Here is a 23,126-nt window from a genome sequence, read left to right as displayed (position 1 = left end):
TTGAGTACAGTTTTTGGCTACTCTACCCACCTCTGCTCATCACAGACGACATTAAAAGCAAAGGTTTTTAAGGACAAATTGTGGCACCCTAATTCCAAGTAGAGGAGTTCATGAATCTCAAGGTTACGTTGATGAGAGAAGGAAGGATGAAATGTGAGATGGTCAGATGGATCGTGCATCATAATAGTTAGTGGGGCGGCATGGCGTAGTGGGTAGAGCGGCCGTGCCAGGAACCTGAGGGTTGCAGGTTCGCTTCCCACCTATTGACATCCCAAAAAATCGCTGCCGTTGTGTCCTTGGGCAGGACATTTCACCCTTTGCCCCCGGTGCCACTCACACTGGTGAATGAATGATGAATGATTGATTGGTGGTGGTTGGAGGGGCCGTAGGCACAAACTGGCAGCCACGCTTCCGTCAGTCTACCCCAGGGCAGCTGTGGCTACAGATGTAGCTTACCACCACCAGGTGTGAATGAATGATGGGTTCCCACTTCTCTGTGAGCGCTTTGAGTATCTAACAATAGAAAAGCGCGATATAAATCTAATCCATTATTATTATTATTAGTAGTATTATTAGGGCTGGGTGATACATAGAGTTTGTAAGATATACCAATATATTTTTAAACAAAATATGAGTAAGAAAATATTGTGATATCAATATAATTTATTTCCCGTTAAAATGACCAAACACCGCTTATTTGTTGTTGTGTTCTTTGTTCTCCCCCACTTCCCACTACTAAACCCCTCCCCTTCCCTTCCTTTTTCCAAGACGTGCTTGCACGTATAAGATCATCCATGATCGTTTGGTTGTTTACTATGATGAATAACGATTGGATGAGATTACGGCTAAACATTAGGGACAGGCCAATCAGAGGCAAGATAGGGCGGGTCATCGAACCAGGAAGTGAAATCACAGCAGACATCCCAAATGACGAGGAGAGAGTCGTAGAAGAGAAGAGGGAATTTTCAAGCGGACGATTAATATATATTAAAAAACTAGTGGAAGATGGCAGAGGGATTCTCTCCTTTAGATTTTTCTTTTAGCGATGTACATGACGTCCAGGAGGCTTCACGGTGGCAGAGGGGTTAGTGCGTCTGCCTCACAATACGAAGTTCCTGCAGTCCTGGGTTCAAATCCAGGCTCGGGATCTTTCTGTGTGGAGTTTGCATGTTCTCCCCGTGAATGCGTTGGTTCCCTCCGGGTATTCTGGCTTCCTCCCACTTCCAAAGACATGCACCTGGGGATAGGTTGATTGGCAACACTAAATTGGCCCTAGTGTGTGAATGTGAGTGTGAATGTTGTCTGTCTATCTGTGTTGGCCCTGCGATGAGGTGGCGAGTTGTCCAGGGTGTACCCTGCCTTCCGCCCGATTGTAGCTGAGATAGGCGCCAGCGTCCCCCGCAACCCCGAAAGGGAATAAGCGGTAGAAAATGGATGGATGGATGGATGACGTCCAGGAAACCCACAATGCGTCTACTTGGCCACATTTGGACAAATGTATGCGTCTGGATAAAATATTAATTTAAGTTGTTTACCATGTAAGCCCAAATCAAAATTGTTCTCGAGTTGCCAAAAACTTGCTGCCAGATATGTATGCCGAAGTGAGGAAGATTATAGCCGCAAAATTAAGTCAAGTCACTTAATTGGCGCTGACCAGAACCGTACGTGTGTGACAGTTCTTTTCTGTGCTGTTATTGCCCATCTTGACTAACTGCGTTAATAAAAGTGCCACTGACTGTTTACGGTACAGTTGTCATTCACTTCAATTTCAGTGAATCCCTCTCAAAAATGTATATCTTTATATGTATACTTTCACCGGAAAATATAGAGATATTAAATATTGAGTTTAAGGAAAAATATATCGAGATTTACTTTTTCGTCCATATTGCCCAGCCCTACTTAGTATCAGACTAAAGAGTACAGCCATGCAGTCTGTAATTATTCTTGTTTTTTGAACTATGTTTCCAGTCCCACCTTTGATCTCACGCTTTGGTGAGTGACTGAATAAGAACAAAGTCACAGATCGAAGGGGCCAAAATGAGTTCAGTAACAAACACAAATGGTTAGGAGCACATTCTGACTTGGATTAAAGCCACTGCTCCTCCACATTGTGAGAAGCTGGTTCAACTTGGCCCGGGCATCTATTTCTTATCCCTAGTGAGATGTTCAGGGCATGTCCAAGAAGGCCTTGGGCCACATGCTGTGTCTCAGTATCCACCTGGCGACATGTAAGAGGTGCCAGAAAAAGAACTGTGGATGTCCCTAATGAGACTGCTGCCCTTGTGACCTTGGCCCAGATAAGAGGAAGAAAACATGAATGAATCTAGTAATTAATATTATGATTATGGGCAGGAGTGCAGTGAAGGAAAAACATGCTTCTCGGACGAGTTGAGGCATTTATAAAATGAGCCTGGGAATTTTAGTAGTGTTTTTTGGTTGTTTTTTTTTTAAATCAGAAATGTCCGCAGAGGGATTGGGGCCTTTACTCTAAAAAGTTCATGGACTCAGGAAAGGACTAAAATACCTGAAGGTCCCAGTGTACCCCCTGAAAGGTCTCAGAGGACCACAAACAGTTAGCTGGTCCCTAAGTACTCTGGGTATATTTAAAGGGTATGTCTGTTCCGAAGAGTCAAGTCGTTTTGGGTGCAAGCCCATTTATTATTGGGTCATCAGGGACCTTCCAGGATACCGTCAATTTTCTCACCCTACTATAAGTTTGGGAGTGGCACTGGATATTTTCTAAAAAGCCCTGAATCTGATATTTACTTTTAAAGTAAAGGGCAGTACCAGAGTCATACAGAGAGGCAATAGCATTCTGCGCACGCATGAGAAGACTAAACAAGAATATGAGGACGTTTTTTTCCAAGAAAAAGTACGTGACAGATTGACAACACCACCAGCTGTGATGAAACGAGTGATGATTCAAGTGTGTGGATCTATTTTGAAGAAGGGTACTCTGTTACGATGTGGGTTTGCTAAATGTTAGCTTACTGTCAGTAAAGTTAAGTTATATCCCGCAAAAAATATGTATTTTAGCCAAGTTTTATTGAAAAAAATTAAGTAAATAAATAGACACACTTTACTTTATTGGTAGAAGACACATTAAATATTGTTCTGGCTTCTTTAGAGTCATATTATTTTTATTTGAGTCTTTATGTTTGTCTTTTTCCGTTTTCATTTGTAAAGGATTTCAAAGTGTTTTATCATGATAAAGACGAAACGGGTCCGGGTTTTGTGACATAATGGGGTTTACTTCCTGTTGTAGACTAAACTATTATATATCTCAGTTGTTCAGGCGGTAATGTTCTTATTTGTTTAGATTGGTGTATGAAGTTTTTTTTAATGGGAAAATACTTAAATGTATATTGTTCATTTTCTGTTTATATTGTATTTATTGTGTTGGCATTTAAAGTTAAAGTTCCAATGATTGTCTTACACACTAGGTGTGGTGTAATTTGTCATCTGCATTTGACCATGTTCAGCCCCTGGGAGGTGAGGGGAGCAGTTAGCAGCAGCGTACGAATCATTTGGTTATTTAACCCCCAGTTCCAACCCTCGATGCGGAGTACCAAGCAGGGAGGGAAAGGGGCCCATTTTTTGTAGTCTTTGGTATGACTCAGCCGAGGTTTGAACTCACAACCTCCCAGTCTCAGGGCGGACACTAACCACATGGCCGTCATGTTAGTACTTAAGCTAGCTAGTGAGATAGCGCTAGCCGGTCCTTGAGTTTCTCAAAGTGTAATTATCAATCGCGGTTTTACGACAATTTAAATTTAAAAAATTGCTATTAACCATGAGGAGTTTTTCCTCGGTTTATCACTTATGTTTGTTACATTCATAGTGCAAAGAAAGTAAATGATAGCAAGATACTGCTACGTATGTGCTTACAAAGGATGTAAACAAAAAATACTTTAAAGCATATTTTTTTACAAGTTGTCTACAAGTGTAATCCAGTGCTTTGTGTCTGCTTTAAGGTGATCAGAAAGTTGAGATACCACCTTTTTTTTTTCTTCACAAAAACATAATAAAATGTTTACTTTTACCCCAAAATATAACATAAAAAAATTGATGATTCTGCTTTTTTGCAAGGGTGCATGTATGTTCTTGAGAAGCGTGAATATCTTTGAACAAGAAACCTACTCCATACATGTTATGGTTTACTCACTACTATGTCTTTACACTCACAGAAAAAAATATTTATTAGTTCATTAGGTCAGAAATAAAAACACAGGTGGGGCTATAAGAATGAATAGACAAGACAATAGACTTGTCCAGGGTGTACTTCGCCTTCCGCCTGAATGTAGCTGAGATAGGCTCCAGCACCCCCGTAAGGGACGAGCTTTAAAAAATGGATGGATGGATTACTGTTACTATGACACACAGTATTAAAATGCAAAGGATGCATTACCTTTCACACTCTGTAGATGTAGCAGTTTGTCTTTGACTGGTAATATTTTTTTTACGACTGACTGACTTGTGTCCACTCAGCAGCTGGAACTGTATTTGGACTAGCAAGGCCTGAAGGCGCACACACACACGCACGCACGCAAACACACACACACACACACACACACACACACACACACACACACACACACACACACACACACACACACACACACACACACACACACACACACACACACACACACACACACACACACACACACACACACACACACACACACACACACACACACACACACACACACACACGCACACAACTTAAAAGACAAGGTCTGAGTCTAATGAGTGGCTAATTTGCCCTGGATATTCATGGGCAGTGGATGATGAATGTACCAACACTGGGGGAACAGTTAGCTGCCCAGAATTAATCTGCTTGTGTACGAGCAAACACAGTAACTATTTCCAGAAAATGACTCTTGCTTAAACATCAAGAAAAAGGCTAGACATTTCCTATTAAAGGTTTAGGTAAATGTTGAATACATGTTTATTGTCAGTATAAAGTGAGATTTTACAGTTGTGGTCATACCTTTATGTACACTAATCGTGGGCCCCAATGATCAGTATAACAATTGCTTTTCAAGTGTCGAACTATGGTACATTGTACATGTTTAATTCTTTAAAAAGAAAAATTGTGGTGCACATTTTCATGTATTTTTGATGTTCTCCAATGCAAACAAGGATAACACAGGCTAGGTTTACAGCAAAGGATGTTACATTTTTTGAAGTCGCAGTGAAATGTTTGGACGTATTGTACTCACTGGTTGCTATAAATGAAGTGAAGTGAATTATATTTATATAGCGCTTTTCTCTAGTGACTCAAAGCGCTTTACATAGTGAAACCCAATATCTAAGTTACATTTAAACCAGTGTGGGTGGCACTGGGAGCAGGTGGGTAAAGTGTCTTGCCCAAGGACACAACGGCAGTGACTAGGATGGCAGAAGCGGGAATCGAACCTGCAACCCTCAAGTTGCTGGCAATCAGTCGTGAAGAAGATTACTTTTTGCAGTTATTTTCCTGTTGCAAGCCAAATATGAATTTACTGTATATAGTATGCAGTTGCTTTAATTGTGTTAAAGTTATTTTTTTTTTGAACACTTCCTTGTAGTATACATAACATGTAATGGTTGTTCTTTGGTCAAAATGTTGCATAGATCAGTGGTTCTCAAATGGGAGTACGCGTACCCCTGGGGGTACTTGAAGGTATGCCAAGGGGTACGTGAGATTTTTTTTAAATATTCTAAAAATAGCAACAGTTCATATATCCTTTATAAATATATTGATTGAATAATACTTCAACAAAATATGAATGTAAGTTCATAAACTGTGAAAAGAAATGTAACAATGCAATATTCAGTGTTGACAGCTAGATTTTTTGTGGACATGTTCCATAAATATTTGAGTTAAAGATTTCTTTTTTTGTGAAGAAATATTTATAATTAAGTTCATGAATCCAAATTGTTCTCTATTACAATCTCCAAAGAGGGCACTTTAAGTTGATGATTACTTCTATCTTTATAATTGAATCACTTGTTTGCTTTTCAACAAGTTTTTAGCTATTTTTATGTATATATTTTTTCCAAATAGATCAAGAAAGAGCACTACAAATGAGCAATATTTCGTACTGTTATACAATTTAATAAATCAGAAACTGATGACATAGTGCTGTATTTTACTTCTTTATGTCTTTTTTTTCAACCAAAAATGCTATGCTCTGATTAGGGGGTACTTGAATTAAAACAATGTTCAAAGGGGGTACATCACTGAAAAAAGGTTGAGAACCACTGGCATAGATGATGTTTTACGGACCATCATAAAGCCTTCAGAATGCGTCGTTTTGTGGGCAGTGTTGTTTCGGTGGCCACGCCCACTTCGACTTGTCCCCACCTCATAAGCCATGTTGTAAAATGTTTTCAACAAGACAAACGTTTTACATTTTACAGCTTCTGCCATGATAGCAGTAATTGCACATAGGTCTTCTTCTTCTTTTAGTTTTCTGGCGTCACGCAGGCATTTGCATGAACTTCCGTCTTTTTAACAAATGGGTAAAGGAGGAGTGACGTCTGCCAAAAAGCAGGGCTATTCAACTACATAATGAAGAGGGCCACAGCTTCAAGTGCCCAAGGGCACAGGGGCCAGCCATGGAAATGTGGATGTTTTTTTGTCAGAAAGTGCCTCTGCAGGTTATATTACTTTGAGACTGTGTTTACTTAATAGCTAAGTAAACACATCAGCTTTCACACTGCAGTGTCAATAAATGTATTTCTCTGCCCTTGCAACTCAATCCAGCGCATACAGCTGGACAGAGAGTTAACAGACGCTCCAGAGATTTTGTTGAGAACAGATGTTCCTTCTTTTAATTATTTTCCTTCCTTACGGTTGAATAGGCCCGCAGTAAAACAAAGTCAGCACATTCAGAGTTTTTGTTCCTGCGCCCCTCTTTAAAGTTGCTAAGTGCCAGAGAGACAACCCCCTCAGGACATGACACAGGTGTCATTCAACTAGTTGTAAGTCCATGTATCAAATCCTAATTTCTGAAAATATTTTATGAAGGTTGAAAAGTTACCTAATGCTGCTTGCTTTAAGTTGCAAGCATAATTGGAGTTATCATGAGTCTCTCCACCGCGAGTGAACTGCGTAACATCTGACCAAAAACATCGGGTTTTCTCGCGAGGGATCAACAGTTGTTTGCTCTCCAACTATTGGAAACCTTTAGCAGCATTGCAGCATCTACAGCCTCAAAGATGAACTTGCCAACGTCCTTCTCAGGACACATTGTGGGCATGGTCCACCTGATTTTTTATTTTTATTTTTTTATTTACACTATCTGCAAAGGTTGAAAAGAGGCAACTGGACTATTCAAAAGCGCACATTAAACCTTTTGGCTTATATGACCCAATCTACACACAAATATTACTTTTTATGACTATAACTAGAATTTGATGTGCAGCCTTTGGACTAACACAAATACATAATTGTTTGACAATCAATGTTTTTGTGCAAAATAAAAAAAATTTACAAAATAAAATAAAATAAAAATCATAAGTAGAAATATTTCCTACTTAACTGTGGCCATGATTTTTTTATGCTAATAGTGGACATTTGCCGTTAAATAGAGGAAGAATGTCAGAATGTAACATTTATAAAACTATTAAAAATATGATTTGATCCTTCGATGAGTAACTATATCACCAGCTAACTGTTGGATACCCTTGTAGTGTCACTATCAAAGTGTAGTGTCACTGTCATAAAGCGTGGGGTCTCACTCTTACAAAGTGTAGTGTCATTATCATAAAGTGTAGTGTCAGTATCACAAAGTCTAGTGTCATTATCATAAAGTGTAGTGTCAGTATCACAAAGTGTAGTGTCAGTATCACAAAGTGTAGTGTCAGTATCACAAAGTGTAGTGTCAGTATCACAAAGTGTAGTGTTAATATCACAGTGTAGTGCCACTATTACAAAGTGTAGTGTTACTATCATAAAGTGTAGTGTCATTATCATAAAGTGTAGTGTCAGTATCACAAAGTGTAGTGTCACTATCATTAAGTGTAGTGTCATTATCAAAAAGTGTAGTGTCACTATTACAAAGTGTAGCGTCACTATCATAAAGTGTAGTGTCACTGTCATAAAGTGTAGTGTCACTATTATAAAGTGCAGTGCCAGTATCACTATGTTTAACCACTTAGATACACAACTAGTGTTATGAACACAAAACTTAATTATTTTAACGAGATCAGAGTTTTTTGAATTGACACTTCTAAAAAAGTGAGCGAGCAATACCATTAAGTTAGCACGTACCTCGTACACGTGATTGCCACATTTAGCGAAAAAAATGTAATCTCTGAATTTCCCAATTCGCTTCGTTTTTTTAAAGCAAAAATGTGATTGTGGTAAAAAGTCACATTTGTAATTGCAAATTGTCAGAAGCTTGGCAGATCATTCTAGCTAGCTGCTGCCGCGCTGAGGCAGAGTGACAGCAGCCAAGGCAAGACAAACAAAGTGGAATTGCAATGACAGGTGAGCGATCTGGCATCAATTGGTTCAGCCTTAACCTGCGGAAAATTGTTGTCTAAACTGTATTGGATGGAATCTACTGATATTTTACAGTCTATTTTTTATCCTCACGGTAATAAAAATAGGGGACAGGTCAATACGGAACAGATACTTTTGTCTCTAAATACGGGACACTTCTGTTTTTCTGACAACCCAACCAGCCTGTAACGCTCCTCGATTTGGTGTCCAGGTTGGATGTCGGAGCAGCACCCTCACTACTCTGATTGTGACAGCTGGCATAATAAGCAATATGCTTTGACAACATTTATTTCTCTCAAAATATGGACGTTGTTAACACTCTCATCTGCTGGATAAAGGAACCACAATCAGAACAGACCACAAAGGATTTTAAAGTTCTATTCAGTCTGCTGAATAAGGTAAATTGTATATTACTACATTACTTCATAAAACTATTGTAGTTGTTTGTACTATATTAGATAGTCTTACAAAAGTATCTTCTTCTTTTTCATAATTGTTAAAATTGTGATGATTTGGGGGGGCCAACCACCCATACAGTGATCAATTAATGTCAATGGCCAATGCTGATTGGAGATATGATTGTTTCGAGTTCCAAGCTTGGTTATAGAACCAATTGAGCTGGTAAATTGAGGTATTACCTTATATGGAAAATAAGAAAAGTACATAAATCATAAACAGACTTTTAGTTTATTTTAAGTTCATACAGACAATGACAAAGTGGTCTCTGCAAACTCCACCGTGTTGTTGACTCAGCTCCACTCGGCCAGAGCGAAAAGTTCAACACAGCAGCAACATTTTTCTGGCGATAACAGCGGATTTTCACTCTGCTTACACTCAACTTCTTGCTAGTAATATGTTTGCTTGACCCCCAAATGCTTGATTGTCAGTCTGGTAACGAACCTATTGTTCACAATAAAGTATGTAAAAGGACAAAAGCTAAACCTTAATTTAGAAAATCTTATTTTATATGCTTTTAATGTTTGTGTGGTCTTAAATTATTGCTTCATATTTGTCTTTGAAAGTTTAATTTTGAACATTGTAATATACAATTAATAAATACAGTTAAAAGTTGTAACTGTGACTGTCAAGTTGACCAACTTTTGGCATAGCAACTTATATCTGTGGATTCAGCGCATCACAGCCCAGTTCTAACCTGGAGGAATTATCCCCGATGCGATTTTCACGTAGCCGTAGATATGTATGGGTAAATCACTATCATCATGACAAACATCTTTTGAGCCGTCTGGGGGCAAAAGTGTTTGGACATTCTGTGGTTTTAAAAGGCAAAAAAATTAAACATGGCTTCCCACTCTCCAAGTAGGGACTTTTATTTATTTTTCCACTGAGCAGGCAACTAGTTTTCACATAACTAGTCTTCTATGTAGATTTTCATGCTGTGTACTCACATCCAAAAACCAAAAATTATGCAATATTGCCTACGTTAGTAGCCAAAGAAGGAGCCTTTTATATGACATTAAATATAATACATTTGTAATTTATAATAATATCCAATATTTTATTTAATATGCTGTATAATTTATTTTCAATAGATTCTTAGCTCCTGTATCGTAATTGAATCGTGAGGTGAACAAAGATGCCTGCCTCTATTAAAGGTGCCGTTTGCAACTTCCTCACAGTAAATTTTTCAAAGCAGTTTGATAAAACATTCGATAATTTTTTTTATTTTTCTTGGGCAGAAACTGAACATTGAGAAGCAACACTGCTTGCGTGAACAATGACACTTGCTCTCTGGTAACCGTGCAACACAGGAAATGATCACTGATTAGCGAGAGTGACTTGCCAACATCCAATCATGTGCTGTAACACTGTCATTTATGAAGTTAAGTTGCGCCCTCTTGATGTCTTGCGGTTGATTCTTTGCATGGAGAAACTAAAAGTAAGTGCTGCAGAGAGCGAATCAATTTTGGATAAAACAGGAAAAGTGACCTCGAAAGTTAGGGTTTTGGATGTTTTTAAACAGACCTTAGTCAGACCAATGTGGTGTGTCTTCACCAAGACCGGTAATACCACATCACTTTGGCCGTGCTCACCCTTTAGCTGTCACTTCCAGGCACTAATCGTGCAGAAAATAGTTCTCCCTTATTTTTGCACCTTCATTTTAAGAGGTTATATTTAAGAGTTTGATGTGATTTTAGAATTTTGTTTACATGTATTGAGTGTTTTCCATGGTTGTGTTGACATTTCCTTTCCTTTTTTCCTTTGCCTTGATAGTTTAGGGGATTATAATCAGAGGAACGTTCCCAGCAGGCACAAAACATTGATAAAACGTTGATAATATATGCATGGCCCTTAAAACTGACTTTGAAACATCGATGCTAAATATTTGTATTAGTAAATTGAGACAATGTCTAACGTTGGATCCACAATGTTGGTTGGGAAATGACCAAATTTCAACGGTCCAATCAACGTCACAACCTGACATTGAATTGGGGAGTGAAGAGTGAAAAGGCGCCAATCACTTTGGGTTAGTCATGCCTTCTCAGTGAAGGCCTCACATCTGTGGAACTCTTTGCCACTGGAGTTAAAGTCACAGTCGGACATTAAACTTTTCTCCCAAAAACTGAAAAAGTGGCTTAAGGAAAATCAGAAGTGTGAGCACTAGAACTGGATGTAGTGTGGACAAATGGGGCCAATTATTTTTAATGTGTTTTTATTTTTGTACTTGTCTTAATCCTTTTGTATGTATTACACTTTTCTCATCTTTTTTTTTAAAGCCTAACCAGGGACAATGGTTTCAAATTAGCCTGTGGCTTGAAGTCCTATGTACTTTGACATCGGTTACCTGTGGGTAGCAATGTTTAATTTTACTGGCCCTGTCATATAAATACATAAATAAATGTTGTCAAAAAGCATGCAGTTTCAACGTTCTATTTGTGTTGTAGAATTTTTGTTGGGAAATGACTAAAATGTAATGGTCAAATCAACGCCAAAACCCAACATTAATTAAATGTCGTCAAAAAGCATGTTGTTCCAACGTTAAATTTGAGTTGCTCAACGTCAGGACATAATTCAACAAGTTCTCAACGGTGGGTTACAATTGAAATAAAAATGTTTACATTTAATATATATTATCGATATTTAAAAGACTTATATTGTGATTCAGTTTTCAGCCAAATTGCCTATCCCTACTTTATGGTCATTTGTTTACCATGACTTCGGACTGTTCAGTCTCCCTGTAATGTTTGTCTGAACTTGAATAGGATTGTGCTGAAAATTTTAATTTCCCCTAGGGGATCAATAAAGTATTTCATATTCTGATTACCAGCGATAGACAAATGTGGTCTGCATCTGTAGATAATAGCAAACTAAAAGTGTAATCCATCCAGATGGATAATGTTTCTAGTCTGAGAAATCCTCATCTGCAGTTTTAACTGTTAAAATGTTATGTGCCCAGATTTCAAAGTGTTCAAGTTAGGACAGAGGTGGACATGTTGTGCTAACAGCGGTGCTCGATGGCTGTCAGTTGTTGCCTATACCGTACAAAAGCCCTTAAATCAGTGGTTCTTAACTTTGTTGGAGGCACCTAACCCCACAAGTTTCATATGTGCATTCACCGAACCCTTCTTTAGTGAAAAAAAAAAAAAAGTTTTTTTTTTTTAAATTCAAGACAAAGTTCTATGTTTTGGTAACACTTTAGTATGGGGAACATATTCTAAGTCAGTGGTTCTCAACTTTTTTTCAGTGATGTACCCCCTGTGAACATTTTTTTAATTCAGGTATCCCCTAATCAGAGCAAAGCATTTTTGGTTGAAAAAAACAGATGAAGTAAAATACAGCACTATGTCATCAATTTCCGATTTATTAAATTGTATAACAGTGCAAAATATTGCTCATTTGTAGTGGTCTTTCTTGAACTACTTTGAAAAAAATATATAAAAATAACTAAAAACTTAATGAAAAATAAACAAGTGATTCAATTATAAATAAAGATTTCTACACATAAAAGTAATCATCAACTTAAAGTGCCCTCTTTGGGGATTGTAATAGAGATCCATCTGGATTCATTAACTTAATTCTAAACATTTATTCACACAAAAAAAATCTTTAACATCAATATTTATGAAACATGTCCACAAAAAATCTGGCTGTCAACACTGCATTGTTGTATTTTTTTTTCACAGATTATGAACTTACATTCATATTTTGTTGAAGTATTATTCAATAAATATATTTATAAAGGATTTTTGAATTGTTGCTATTTTTTCAATATTTGAAAAAAATACCTTCAAGTACCCTTATTTGAGAACCACTGTTCTAAAAGATAGACTTAATTTAGAGTTATTTGGACACTAGGGGAACATATTCTAAGTGATAAAGACTTAATTTAGAGTTATTTGGTTAGGGTTAGGGTCAGGGTTAGGTTTATAATAAGGCCATGCCGAATAAGGCTTTAATAAGAACTTAATGACTAGTTAAAAGCCAATGTTACTAATTTGCATGTTAATAAGCACCTATATTAATGGTGAATATGTTCCCCATAGGGCTTCATGGTGGCAGAGGGGTTAGTGAGTCTGCCTTACAATACGAAGTTCCTGCAGTCCTGGGTTCAAATCCAGGCTCGGGATCTTTCTGTGTGGAGTTTGCATGTTCTCCCCGTGAATGCGTGGGTTCCCTCAGGGTACTCCGGCTTCCTCCCACCTCCAAAGACATGCACCTGGGGATAGGTTGATTGGCAACACTAAATTGGCCCTTGTGTGTGAATGTGAGTGGGAATGTTGTTTGTCTATCTGTGTTGGCCCTGCGATGAGGTGGCGACTTGTCCAGGGTGTACCCCGCCTTCCGCCCGATTGTAGCTGAGATAGGCGCCAGCGACCCCAAAAGGGAATAAGCGGTAGAAAATGGATGGATGGATGTTCCCCATACTAAAGTGTTACCATGTTTTTTTTTTTTACTGGTGCACAAAATGAACCGTGCATGAACATCACTTTGTTGAAACAAAAAAAACAACACAGTGCATAAACTCACAACAAATTATACACTTGCAAATCAGTGTGACTTCTGCTGTTGCCATATCCGTAATACGCCGATAGGGAGAAGTTTGTATCTACACGATGAGTCGGGTGTGTTTTGACCTCCGCCGAACCCTTGGGTCCGACTCACCGAACCTCTAGGATCGAACCCTGGTTAAGAAGCACTGCCTTAAATTGATATTTTTGTCTCTTTTTTTCCCCACACATATATTTTTTAGAATTATTACTGTAACTGTATTTGCTTTATTTTTTCTTTCCTTGATGTTGAAAGTGCCTTGACCTTTGTGTGAAATATAAATGCGTGTTTGTTGTTCAATGAAAAAAGAAAAAGTTGTTGCTCTCCAGGCTCCACTGCAAGGACCGCCTCCTGGAGCTTTTCCGCTCAGAGGAACACACGCAACGCCGAGGGTGGGGCGGTCCTGACTGGTACAGTCATTTTTTGTCATTTTAAACACTAGCAACCGAGCTAACTGCTTCCCCGTCTCCTTCGACTACACACGGCTTCGGGTGTAACCGCGACGGCAGTCCGAGCCCCGCCGACTCGGGTAACAGGATGCCGGTGAAAGGAGGAGGAAGGCTCGTCTCCTACCCGAGCAGGAGCGACAACGTCGGAGTAAGTGGCGCCGTTTGACATATATGTATGTGTACATGGATGTATATATGAGTCCTTATAATTGTTTCTCAACACACACCCACACGAAAATGTTGAGGACGTTTAGTGTGAAATGTTATTTCAAACCTGCTCGAGCGGGAGTGACGCGTTGAGGCAGTTGGGGTGTCATGGCGGCTAATAGTTAGCTTGGCAGAACACCTGTTGTAGTCCTTGGCGGCCAATAGGAAGCTGTAGCAGAACACCTGTTGTACTCCATGGCGGCCAATAGGAAGCTGTGGCAGAACTATTGTTTACCAAGTTTACTTGTCAAAGTCCATCCATCCATCCATTTACTACCGCTTATTCCCTTTTGGGGTCGCGGGGGGCGCTGGCGCCTATCTCAGCTACAATCGGACGGAAGGCGGTGTACACCCTGGACAAGTCGCCATCTCATCGCAGTACTTGTCAGAGTGTTGCATTTAAAGCTTTGGTGTAACGCCTGCGTGACTGAAATCCTGGGTTTGAATCAAATAGGGTTAAACCAACTCAGGCCCTTTTTACATTAAGGTTATCCAGGGTAAATCCCACCTAACCTTATCCTTTTCCACACACAATTGTCGTTTAAGACCCACTTCCTCCTCCGTCCGCCGGCGCAACACAACCTAGTGCGCATGCGCGGAAAATGCACACGTTTTAGTCACATCCAGTGTTGCTTTGTGTGCAAGTTCTTAAATTAAATTTAGCCTATCTGAACAGTATCCAGTGTTGTGGTATTTCAATTAGCTGGAATCTAGTGTGCTGTGGGGCCTTATTGTAGTGAATCACACCTGAGCCATCATAAATATATGAAATCTTTATTAGACACGCAAACAATGTGATAAAGAACATTTTACATCAATCAATCAGGCAGTGGTTCTCAACCTTTTATCAGTGATGTACCCCCTGTGACCATTTTTTTAAATTCAAGCACCCCATAATCAGAGCAAAGCATTTTTGGTTGAAAAAAAGAGACAAAGAAGTAAAATACAGCACTATGTCATCAGTTTCTGATTTATTAAATTGCATAACAGTACGAAATATTGCTCATTTGTAGTGGTCTTTCTTGAACTATTTGGAAAAAAAAGTTATGAATATAACTAAAAACTTGTTGAAAAATAAACAAGTGATTCAATTATAAATAAATATTTCTACACATAGAAGTAATCATAAACTTAAAGTGCCCTCTTTGGGGATTGTAATAGAGATCCATATGGATTCATGAGCTTAATTCTAAACATTTCTTCACAAAAAAAAAAATCTTTAACTTCAATATTTATGGAACATGTCCACAAACAATCAAGCTGTCAACACTGAATATTGCATTGTTGCATTTCTTTTCACAGTTTTATGACCTAATATTCATATTTTGTTGACGTATTATTCAATAAATATATCTAGAAAGGATTTTTGACTTGTTGTTATTTTTAGAATATTTAAAAAAATCTCACGTACCCCTTGGCATATCTTCAAGTACCCCCAGGGGTATGCGTACCCCCATTTGAGAACCACTGAATCTAGGGATTTAGATATCTGGTCAGGACACTCCTCACTCTTTTGCCTTCACCTTCATTGTCCGTTCATTTTTGGTGACTTTATATGCTCTGGACTTAGACTTTGAGTATGCGATATACATGCCGAGGGATGATGTCTGTTAAGAAATTATCGATTTCGATGCCATTATCGAATCCTCTTATCCAACCGATTCCTTGTCGATTCTCTTATCGAATCCACATAGGTTGTTGTATATGTAAAAAAGCACACAATACTTGGTTTAACAAAAACTCACTTTGGCAGCCTTCACTTATATTTTTTAAGAAAAAAATTGAATAAAATAAATACATCTTGACAGCAATGGCTATCCTCCATGAAACCGTATTTTGTATGATCACGTTAATTTTGTCTTAAAGTCCGGTTTAGAGAAGTATTTAAGTATTTAATCTTGGAAACAGTATATAATCCTCCATATTGGCAGACACATTCATTTAATTGACTTTCATTCCAAGCAATAAAACTGGCTTACTCTAATAAAAATCCCATGTTTGTTATAAATACAGTTAAAAAAAAAAAAAGGCTGGCTTCCCCTGGAGAGACGTGTCTGCTAGCTTGGGAACCCTCACTTCTCCTAGTGTGGTGAGTCAGAGTACTGCTGAAGCATTGAACTGCAAGTTGACAATATATCACCCCCTACTTTGAGGCAGAGGTACTTGATGCCTCATGGCCTGCCTTTTCCCCACCTCTTCCCCGTGGCAACAAGCACTTGCCCCCTCTCACGCACGCGCTCAATACACTTTCTGTGTAGCTTGTGTGTACCTGTGGAGGCACCACCTGTGGCTGCCTCACTTCTCCTCTGTCGCGTTATTTACATCAGGAAAAATTTCCGCGATTTTGACAATGAAAATTATCAAAATATACAGGAATCACACCAAAATCACATAAACAGCATAGACAAAAGAGAAATATTCAAACTTATTTTATTACTTTGTTTTTGAACATCTCATGGTTAAGCCACCTGGTGGCAAGGTGAGGCACTGCCTCCCCTGACAGTACGTCACTGAACCAACTGAGCAGTTCAATCAATCAATCAATCAATGTTTATTTATATAGCCCCAAATCACAAATGTCTCAAAGGACTGCACAAATCATTACGACTACAACATCCTCGGAAGAACCCACAAAAGGGCAAGGAAAACTCACACCCAGTGGGCAGGGAGAATTCACATCCAGTGGGACGCCAGTGACAATGCTGACTATGAGAAACCTTGGAGAGGACCTCAGATGTGGGCAACCCCCCCTCTCTAGGGGACCGAAAGCAATGGATGTCGAGCGGGTCTAACATGATACTGTGAAAGTTCAATCCATAGTGGCTCCAACACAGCCGCGAGAGTTCAGTTCAAGCGGATCCAAGACCGCAGCGAGAGTCCCGTCCACAGGAAACCATCTCAAGCGGATCAGCAGCGTAGAGACGTCCCCAACCGATACAGGCGAGCGGTCCATCCTGGGTCCCGACGAGCGGTCCATCCTGGGTCTCGACTCTGGACAGCCAGTACTTCATCCATGGTCATCGGACCGGACCCCCTCCACAAGGGAGGGGGGGACATAGGAGAAAGAAAAGAAGCGGCAGATCAACTGGTCTAAAAAGGAGGTCTATTTAAAGGCTAGAGTATACAGATGAGTTTTAAGGTGAGACTTAAATGCTTCTACTGAGGTAGCATCTCGAACTGTTACCGGGAGGGCATTCCAGAGTACTGGAGCCCGAACGGAAAACGCTCTATAGCCAGCAGACTTTTTTTGGGCTCTAGGAATCACTAATAAGCCGGAGTCTTTTGAACGCAGATTTCTTGCCGGGACATACGGTACAATACAATCGGCAAGATAGGCTGGAGCTAGACCGTGTAGTATTTTATACGTAAGTAGTAAAACCTTAAAGTCACATCTTAAGTGCACAGGAAGCCAGTGCAGGTGAGCCAGTACAGGCGTAATATGATCAAACTTTCTTGTTCTTGTCAAAAGTCTAGCAGCCGCATTTTGTACCAACTGTAATCTTTTAATGCTAGACATGGGGAGACCCGAAAATAATACGTTACAGTAATCGAGACGAGACGTAACAAACGCATGGATAATGATCTCGGCGTCTTTAGTGGACAAAATGGAGCGAATTTTAGCGATATTACGGAGATGAAAGAAGGCCGTTTTAGTAACGCTTTTAATGTGTGACTCAAAGGAGAGAGTTGGGTCGAAGATAATACCCAGATTTTTTACAGAGTCACCTTGTTTTATTATTTGGTTGTCAAATGTTAAAGTTGTATTATTAAATAGAGGTCGGTGTCTAGCAGGACCGATAATCAGCATTTCCGTTTTTTTGGCATTAACTTGCAAAAAGTTAGCGGACATCCATTGTTTAATTTCATTAAGGCACGCTTCCAACTGACTACAGTCCGGCGTGTTGGTCAGCTTTAGGGGCATGTAGAGTTGGGTGTCATCAGCATAACAGTGAAAGCTAATACCGTATTTGTGTATGACGTCACACAGCGGCAGCATGTAGATGCTGAAGAGTACAGGGCCAAGGACCGAACCCTGGGGAACTCCACACGTTACCTTAACATAGTCCGAGGTCACACTGTTATGGGAGACGCACTGCATCCTATCAGTAAGATAAGAGTTAAACCATGACAGGGCTGAGTCTGACATACCAATTCGTGTTTTGATACGCTCTAATAAAATATTATGATCGACGGTATCGAAAGCAGCGCTAAGATCGAGGAGCAGCAACATAGATGACGCATCAGAGTCCATTGTTAGCAATAGATCATTAGTCAATTTTGCGAGGGCTGTCTCAGTCGAGTGATTTGCCCTGAAACCGGATTGAAAGGTTTCACATAGATTGTTAAACGCTAAGTGTTCATTTAGCTGCTCTGCAACAATTTTTTCGAGGATTTTCGAAATAAAGGGAAGGTGAGACACCGGTCGGTAGTTTACAATGGGGTCAGGATCGAGGTTAGGTCTTTTAAGGAGAGGATGAATAACCGCTTTTTTGAATGCAAGGGGAACAGTGCCCGAGGAAAGTGATAAGTTTATAAAATTTAGCACTGATGGACCTAATAATACAAAAAGCTCCTTGATAAGTTTCCCAGGAAGTGGGTCAAGTAAACATGTTGTTTGTTTTATTCCATTTACACGTTGTAACAATCCTTCTAATGTTATTTCATCAAAACAAGAGAAACTATTTTGGATATTTGCAGTATCCGCCGTATATACAATCGTATCTGTGTTACTATAACCCAGTTGTAGCTGGGACGCATTGTCTTTAATCTCCTTTCTAATAAGTTCAATTTTCTTATTAAAGAACTTCATAAAGTCATCTGCTGAATGGGTGGAGCTACTGGAAGGAGTCCCTTGTTGGGTTAGCAATGCTACTGTACTAAACAAAAATTTTGGATCGTTTTTATTAATGCGGATGAGATTTGAGTAATAATTAGTTTTAGCTAAGGTAAGCATGCGTTTATAAGTTATTAAACTATCACTCCATGCTTGATGGTGCACCTCAAGTTTAGTCGTGCGCCATTTGCGTTCCAGCTTTCTACATAATAATTTCTGAGCTCTAGTTTCTTCAGTAAACCATGGCGTACGCCTTTTTGGAGCCTTTTTTAACTTCAGCGGTGCTATACTATCAATGGTTTCGCGCAGGGCGTTGTTAAAGTTGTTAGTGAGGTTATCAATAGAGCCCACATACTTTGGGAACGGTGCCATTACCGAGGGCAGTAGGTCCGCAAGAGTCGTCGTTGTGGCAGCATTAATGTTGCGGCTGCTATAGCAGTTATTATTATTATTAGTTTGACGAACATGCGTCTGAACTTCGAATTTTATAAGGTAATGATCGGACAATACTTTAGTATACGGGAGTATCGTAACTTTGGAAACGGTGATACCTCTGACAAGCACTAGGTCTATCGTATTACCGCTGCGATGCGTCGGTTCATTTATTATTTGTGTAAGACCACAGCTATCAATTATAGTCTGGAGCGCCACGCACGGTGGGTCCAATGGGGTATTCATATGGATATTAAAGTCCACCATTATAATTATATTATCGGCGTGCGTCACTAGATCAGCAACAAACTCTGAGAATTCACTAATAAAGTCCAAATAGGGCCCTGGGGGGCGGTAGATAACGGCCAGGCACAGAGGCAGAGGTGTGGCAGACTTCATAGAAAGCACCTCAAACGATTTATATTTATTATTTAAGTTAGGACTAAAGTTAAAGTTTTCGTTGTATATTAGTGCGACACCCCCTCCCCTTTTGAGGTGACGGGCAATATGCGCATTCGTATAGTTAGGAGGGGATGCCTCATTTATCGCAAAAAAGTCTTCTGGTTTAAGCCAGGTTTCGCTAAGACCGATGACGTTAAGGTTGTTGTCTCTAATGACCTCATTGACTAATAACGTTTTGGGAGACAAAGATCTGATGTTTAGAAAGCCCATATTATAGGTAGTGGGCTGTTTTAAGGAGTTGTTGATAAAATTATCCGTAGTAGCAATATTAATAATGTTGCGTTTATTATGCGCAGTGTACTTAAAATAATTACGACCATATCTAGGAATTGATATGACGGGAATTTTCAGATTGTCTACTTGGCGCTGCGATAAACTGAACGCATCATAATTTGCCACCTCAGTAGAACGCATATCTAACTCTGACGTAGTCATAGACACAGTAGAAAAAACATTTTGTGAGTTGTGTATTATTCTACGAAAATTGCTATGTGTACAGGGATCATCCAGCCTGGCGCTGGCTAGTTCTAGCTTAACTGACTCCATACCCACGCTAGCAGGCTCTGTAATTGCCTGTGATTGGGCTTGCTCTAGTGCAGTTAGTCAAATGTGGCTCAATGCGAAGTCTATGTTCCGAGACAGGAGGATAGCGCCTTCCTGGTTAGGGTGAAGGCCGTCTCTCCTCAGCAAGCCAGGTTTGCCCCAGAAAGAGGGCCAATTATCAATAAACGTAAATCCCTGTTGTCTGCAGAAGCTATCCAGCCACTTGTTAAGAGAGACTAATCTGCTATATCTCTCATCATTGCCTCTCCCAGGCGGTGGGCCAGAGACAATTACTCGATGCCTGGACATCTTTCTGGCGAGATTACAAGCCCTGGCTATGTTTCTCTTTGTAATCTCTGATTGTCTCATCCTAACGTCATTGGAGCCAACGTGTATTACTATATTCGCATAACTAGTGGTGCGGTTAGCCTGCCGTACGTGTTTACTAGACCTATTGCGAGTTAGCTCCCTAAGATTAGCTTCAATGTCAGGTGCTCTGCCCCCGGGAATACACTTAATTGTGGCTGGTTTGCTAAGCTTTATGTTTCGAGTGATGGAGTCCCCTATGACTAAAGTGTGGTGCCCGGTAGACTGGGGTGTAGGACTAGCTAAAGGGCTAAATCTATTATGCGTCTCAACCGGTACACCGTAGCTTGTAGGCCGGTTAGGGCTGCTACAAGCTGGGCTAGTTAGCTCGCAACAGCTAACGCTAGCAGATGTGTCCGCAACATCTAAAGTTACGAAATTACACTGCTCTAACTGGCGGACACGGCTCTCTAGCAAAGCCAACCTATCCATGAGTAAAGTGCACGAAGCGCAGGAAGCCATACTCACAGAAACTTTCCGTCGCCGAGTGGAGTGCCAGCTGTCTTCGGGAAGTGGTGGTCACGGTGGCGGGGGAGAATCTTCCTTCAGACCGGCGCTGCCTTTCTCCGCTAGCCTCGTTAGCTTAGCAGCTAGCTAGCTGAGGGCGAAGTGGTGAGACAGAGATCGGGTGATTTGCAAGTTAAATTGAACTATTAAATATGTTCGAGAAGTTGTAAATAAAGCTGCAAAACAGTTAAAATCACACAGATAGAACGATACTTAGCTTTTTTGCAACAAGAGCAGTCAGCGAGCAGTCATTCACGTTGACCCTATAAATCAGTTGTAGAAGCTTGCTAACAGTCTCAAGAATATACAATGTTTATATTGGATGGGTGTGTGTGGGCGTGTTGATCTGAATCAACAAGGACTCCCTTGATCTTTAGAAAGGCATTGATGTGAGTCAAATTGGGAAAGTGGTACCTATATATGTTTGTCTGATATTTCATTTCACTGTACAGCCATTTTTCCAGCGAGCAGTACAGTTGGGTAGGAAGGGATGAACCCTGAGCGGGGTTGTGTTTACAATAGGTAGGTAGTTAGGCCGGTTAGCAATAACTGCTTCTGCTGAGTACAGTAAATATTGTGGCGTGGCAGTTTGACACAATAAACAGTACTTGTCGATAGGGCTGGGTAATATAGTTCAAAACTGTATCACGATATAAGTGTTTTATGTCGTTAGGTATCAATAATTATTGATATTTTTTTGACCTATAGAAAATAAGAACCAGGAGAAAAATATATGAAATGTAAACATTTTTATTTTGAATGTAATCTTCCTCTGATTATAATCCCCCCAGCTATCGAGGCAGAAAGGAAATGTCAACACAACCATGGAACACACTTGAACAATCAAAGTCAACAAAATTATAAAATCACATTGAACATAGGGCTGGGTAATATATCGGTATACTCGATATTTTACGGGTTTGTTTCTGTGCGATATAGAAAATGACTATATTGTTATACCTGAGTATACGTTCTCACACAATTGCTTTTAGCTGCTGGCATTACACTACAGGCTCTCCTCGCTCTTTCTTGTCTCTCCTTCTCACAGACAGCAAGTGCACTTTCTTACATACGTCACATACCGTCATGTCATACGTCACATACGTATACGCCCTTGCGGAGCAGAGAGGTAGCAGCATGGGTAACATTAGCTGTGATGAGAGTGGTAATACGAGAGAAAGAAGGTGCCAATCTGGTAACAAATGAAGGAAGAATTACTTCCCAAGAAAAAAAGCAGGGTGTCCATCGTCTGGCAGCAGGTTGTCGAACAGACAACCGTAATTTGTCAAGTGTGGGGCAAAAGCGTTGCTATAAAAAGTGGCAATACTGCTAATATGTAGCATCATTTGAAAAGTCACCCGCTAGAGAATGAGGAGTGCTTACTTCATCATCTCCATTCGGTGCCTCACGCTCACACCATCAAAATGCCATGGCAAACATTTCCAGATTAACACCTTATGAAAAAAATAGTGATTTTTTTTTTAGTTGTAATTTCCTTCTCTGCATGAAAGTTTAAAATGAGCATATATTAATGCAGAATGAACAAAAATGTTTTAATGTAGACACATAAAATCATCATACTGGTGTGATTATATGTATCAAGTGTTAATTCTAAATTTAGGCAAAATATCGAGATCATGTGTATCGCGATATGGCCTAAAAATATTGCGATATAAAAAACAACAACCCCTAAATAAAGTGTAACAAAATAGTCCGAAGTGTGAAAATGTAAACTTAGAGAAACCTGAAAATAAGTATTTTCTGCAGGTTTAGTCCTAGGAAGTTATGGTTGTGCTGAGAGTGCCGTTACAAAGAAAGGCCA

General features: G+C 39.7%; 2 protein-coding genes across 8 annotated transcripts in view; one reads left to right on the top strand and one right to left on the bottom strand.

The window, feature by feature from the left end:
• Positions 1-14,401, bottom strand: part of LOC133556362 (uncharacterized) — an 83,046-nt gene extending 68,645 nt beyond the window's left edge. The window contains exon 1 of one of the 2 annotated variants that reach the window (XM_061906213.1): positions 14,228-14,401. The gene's annotated coding sequence lies outside the window, so the exon portion shown is untranslated. The remainder of the gene's footprint in view (positions 1-14,227) is intronic. The other variant, XM_061906212.1, reaches the window with a different exon arrangement.
• Positions 13,829-23,126, top strand: part of LOC133556360 (tight junction protein ZO-2-like) — a 148,057-nt gene continuing 138,759 nt past the window's right edge. For 3 of the 6 annotated variants that reach the window (XM_061906199.1, XM_061906201.1, XM_061906198.1), the window contains exon 1: positions 13,852-14,101. Coding sequence is in view for 2 of the 6 variants with exons in the window: in XM_061906202.1 (XP_061762186.1) it covers positions 14,042-14,101 (60 nt within the window). In the remaining 4 variants the exon portion in view is untranslated. Of the gene's footprint in view, positions 14,102-23,126 lie in introns of all 6 variants that reach the window. The other 3 variants (XM_061906203.1, XM_061906204.1, XM_061906202.1) reach the window with 2 other exon arrangements.

The sequence above is a fragment of the Nerophis ophidion genome, linkage group LG07 (assembly GCF_033978795.1).
Source record: "Nerophis ophidion isolate RoL-2023_Sa linkage group LG07, RoL_Noph_v1.0, whole genome shotgun sequence".
Classification (NCBI taxonomy): Eukaryota; Metazoa; Chordata; class Actinopteri; order Syngnathiformes; family Syngnathidae; genus Nerophis; species Nerophis ophidion.
This window is presented reverse-complemented; position numbering and strand designations above follow the sequence as displayed.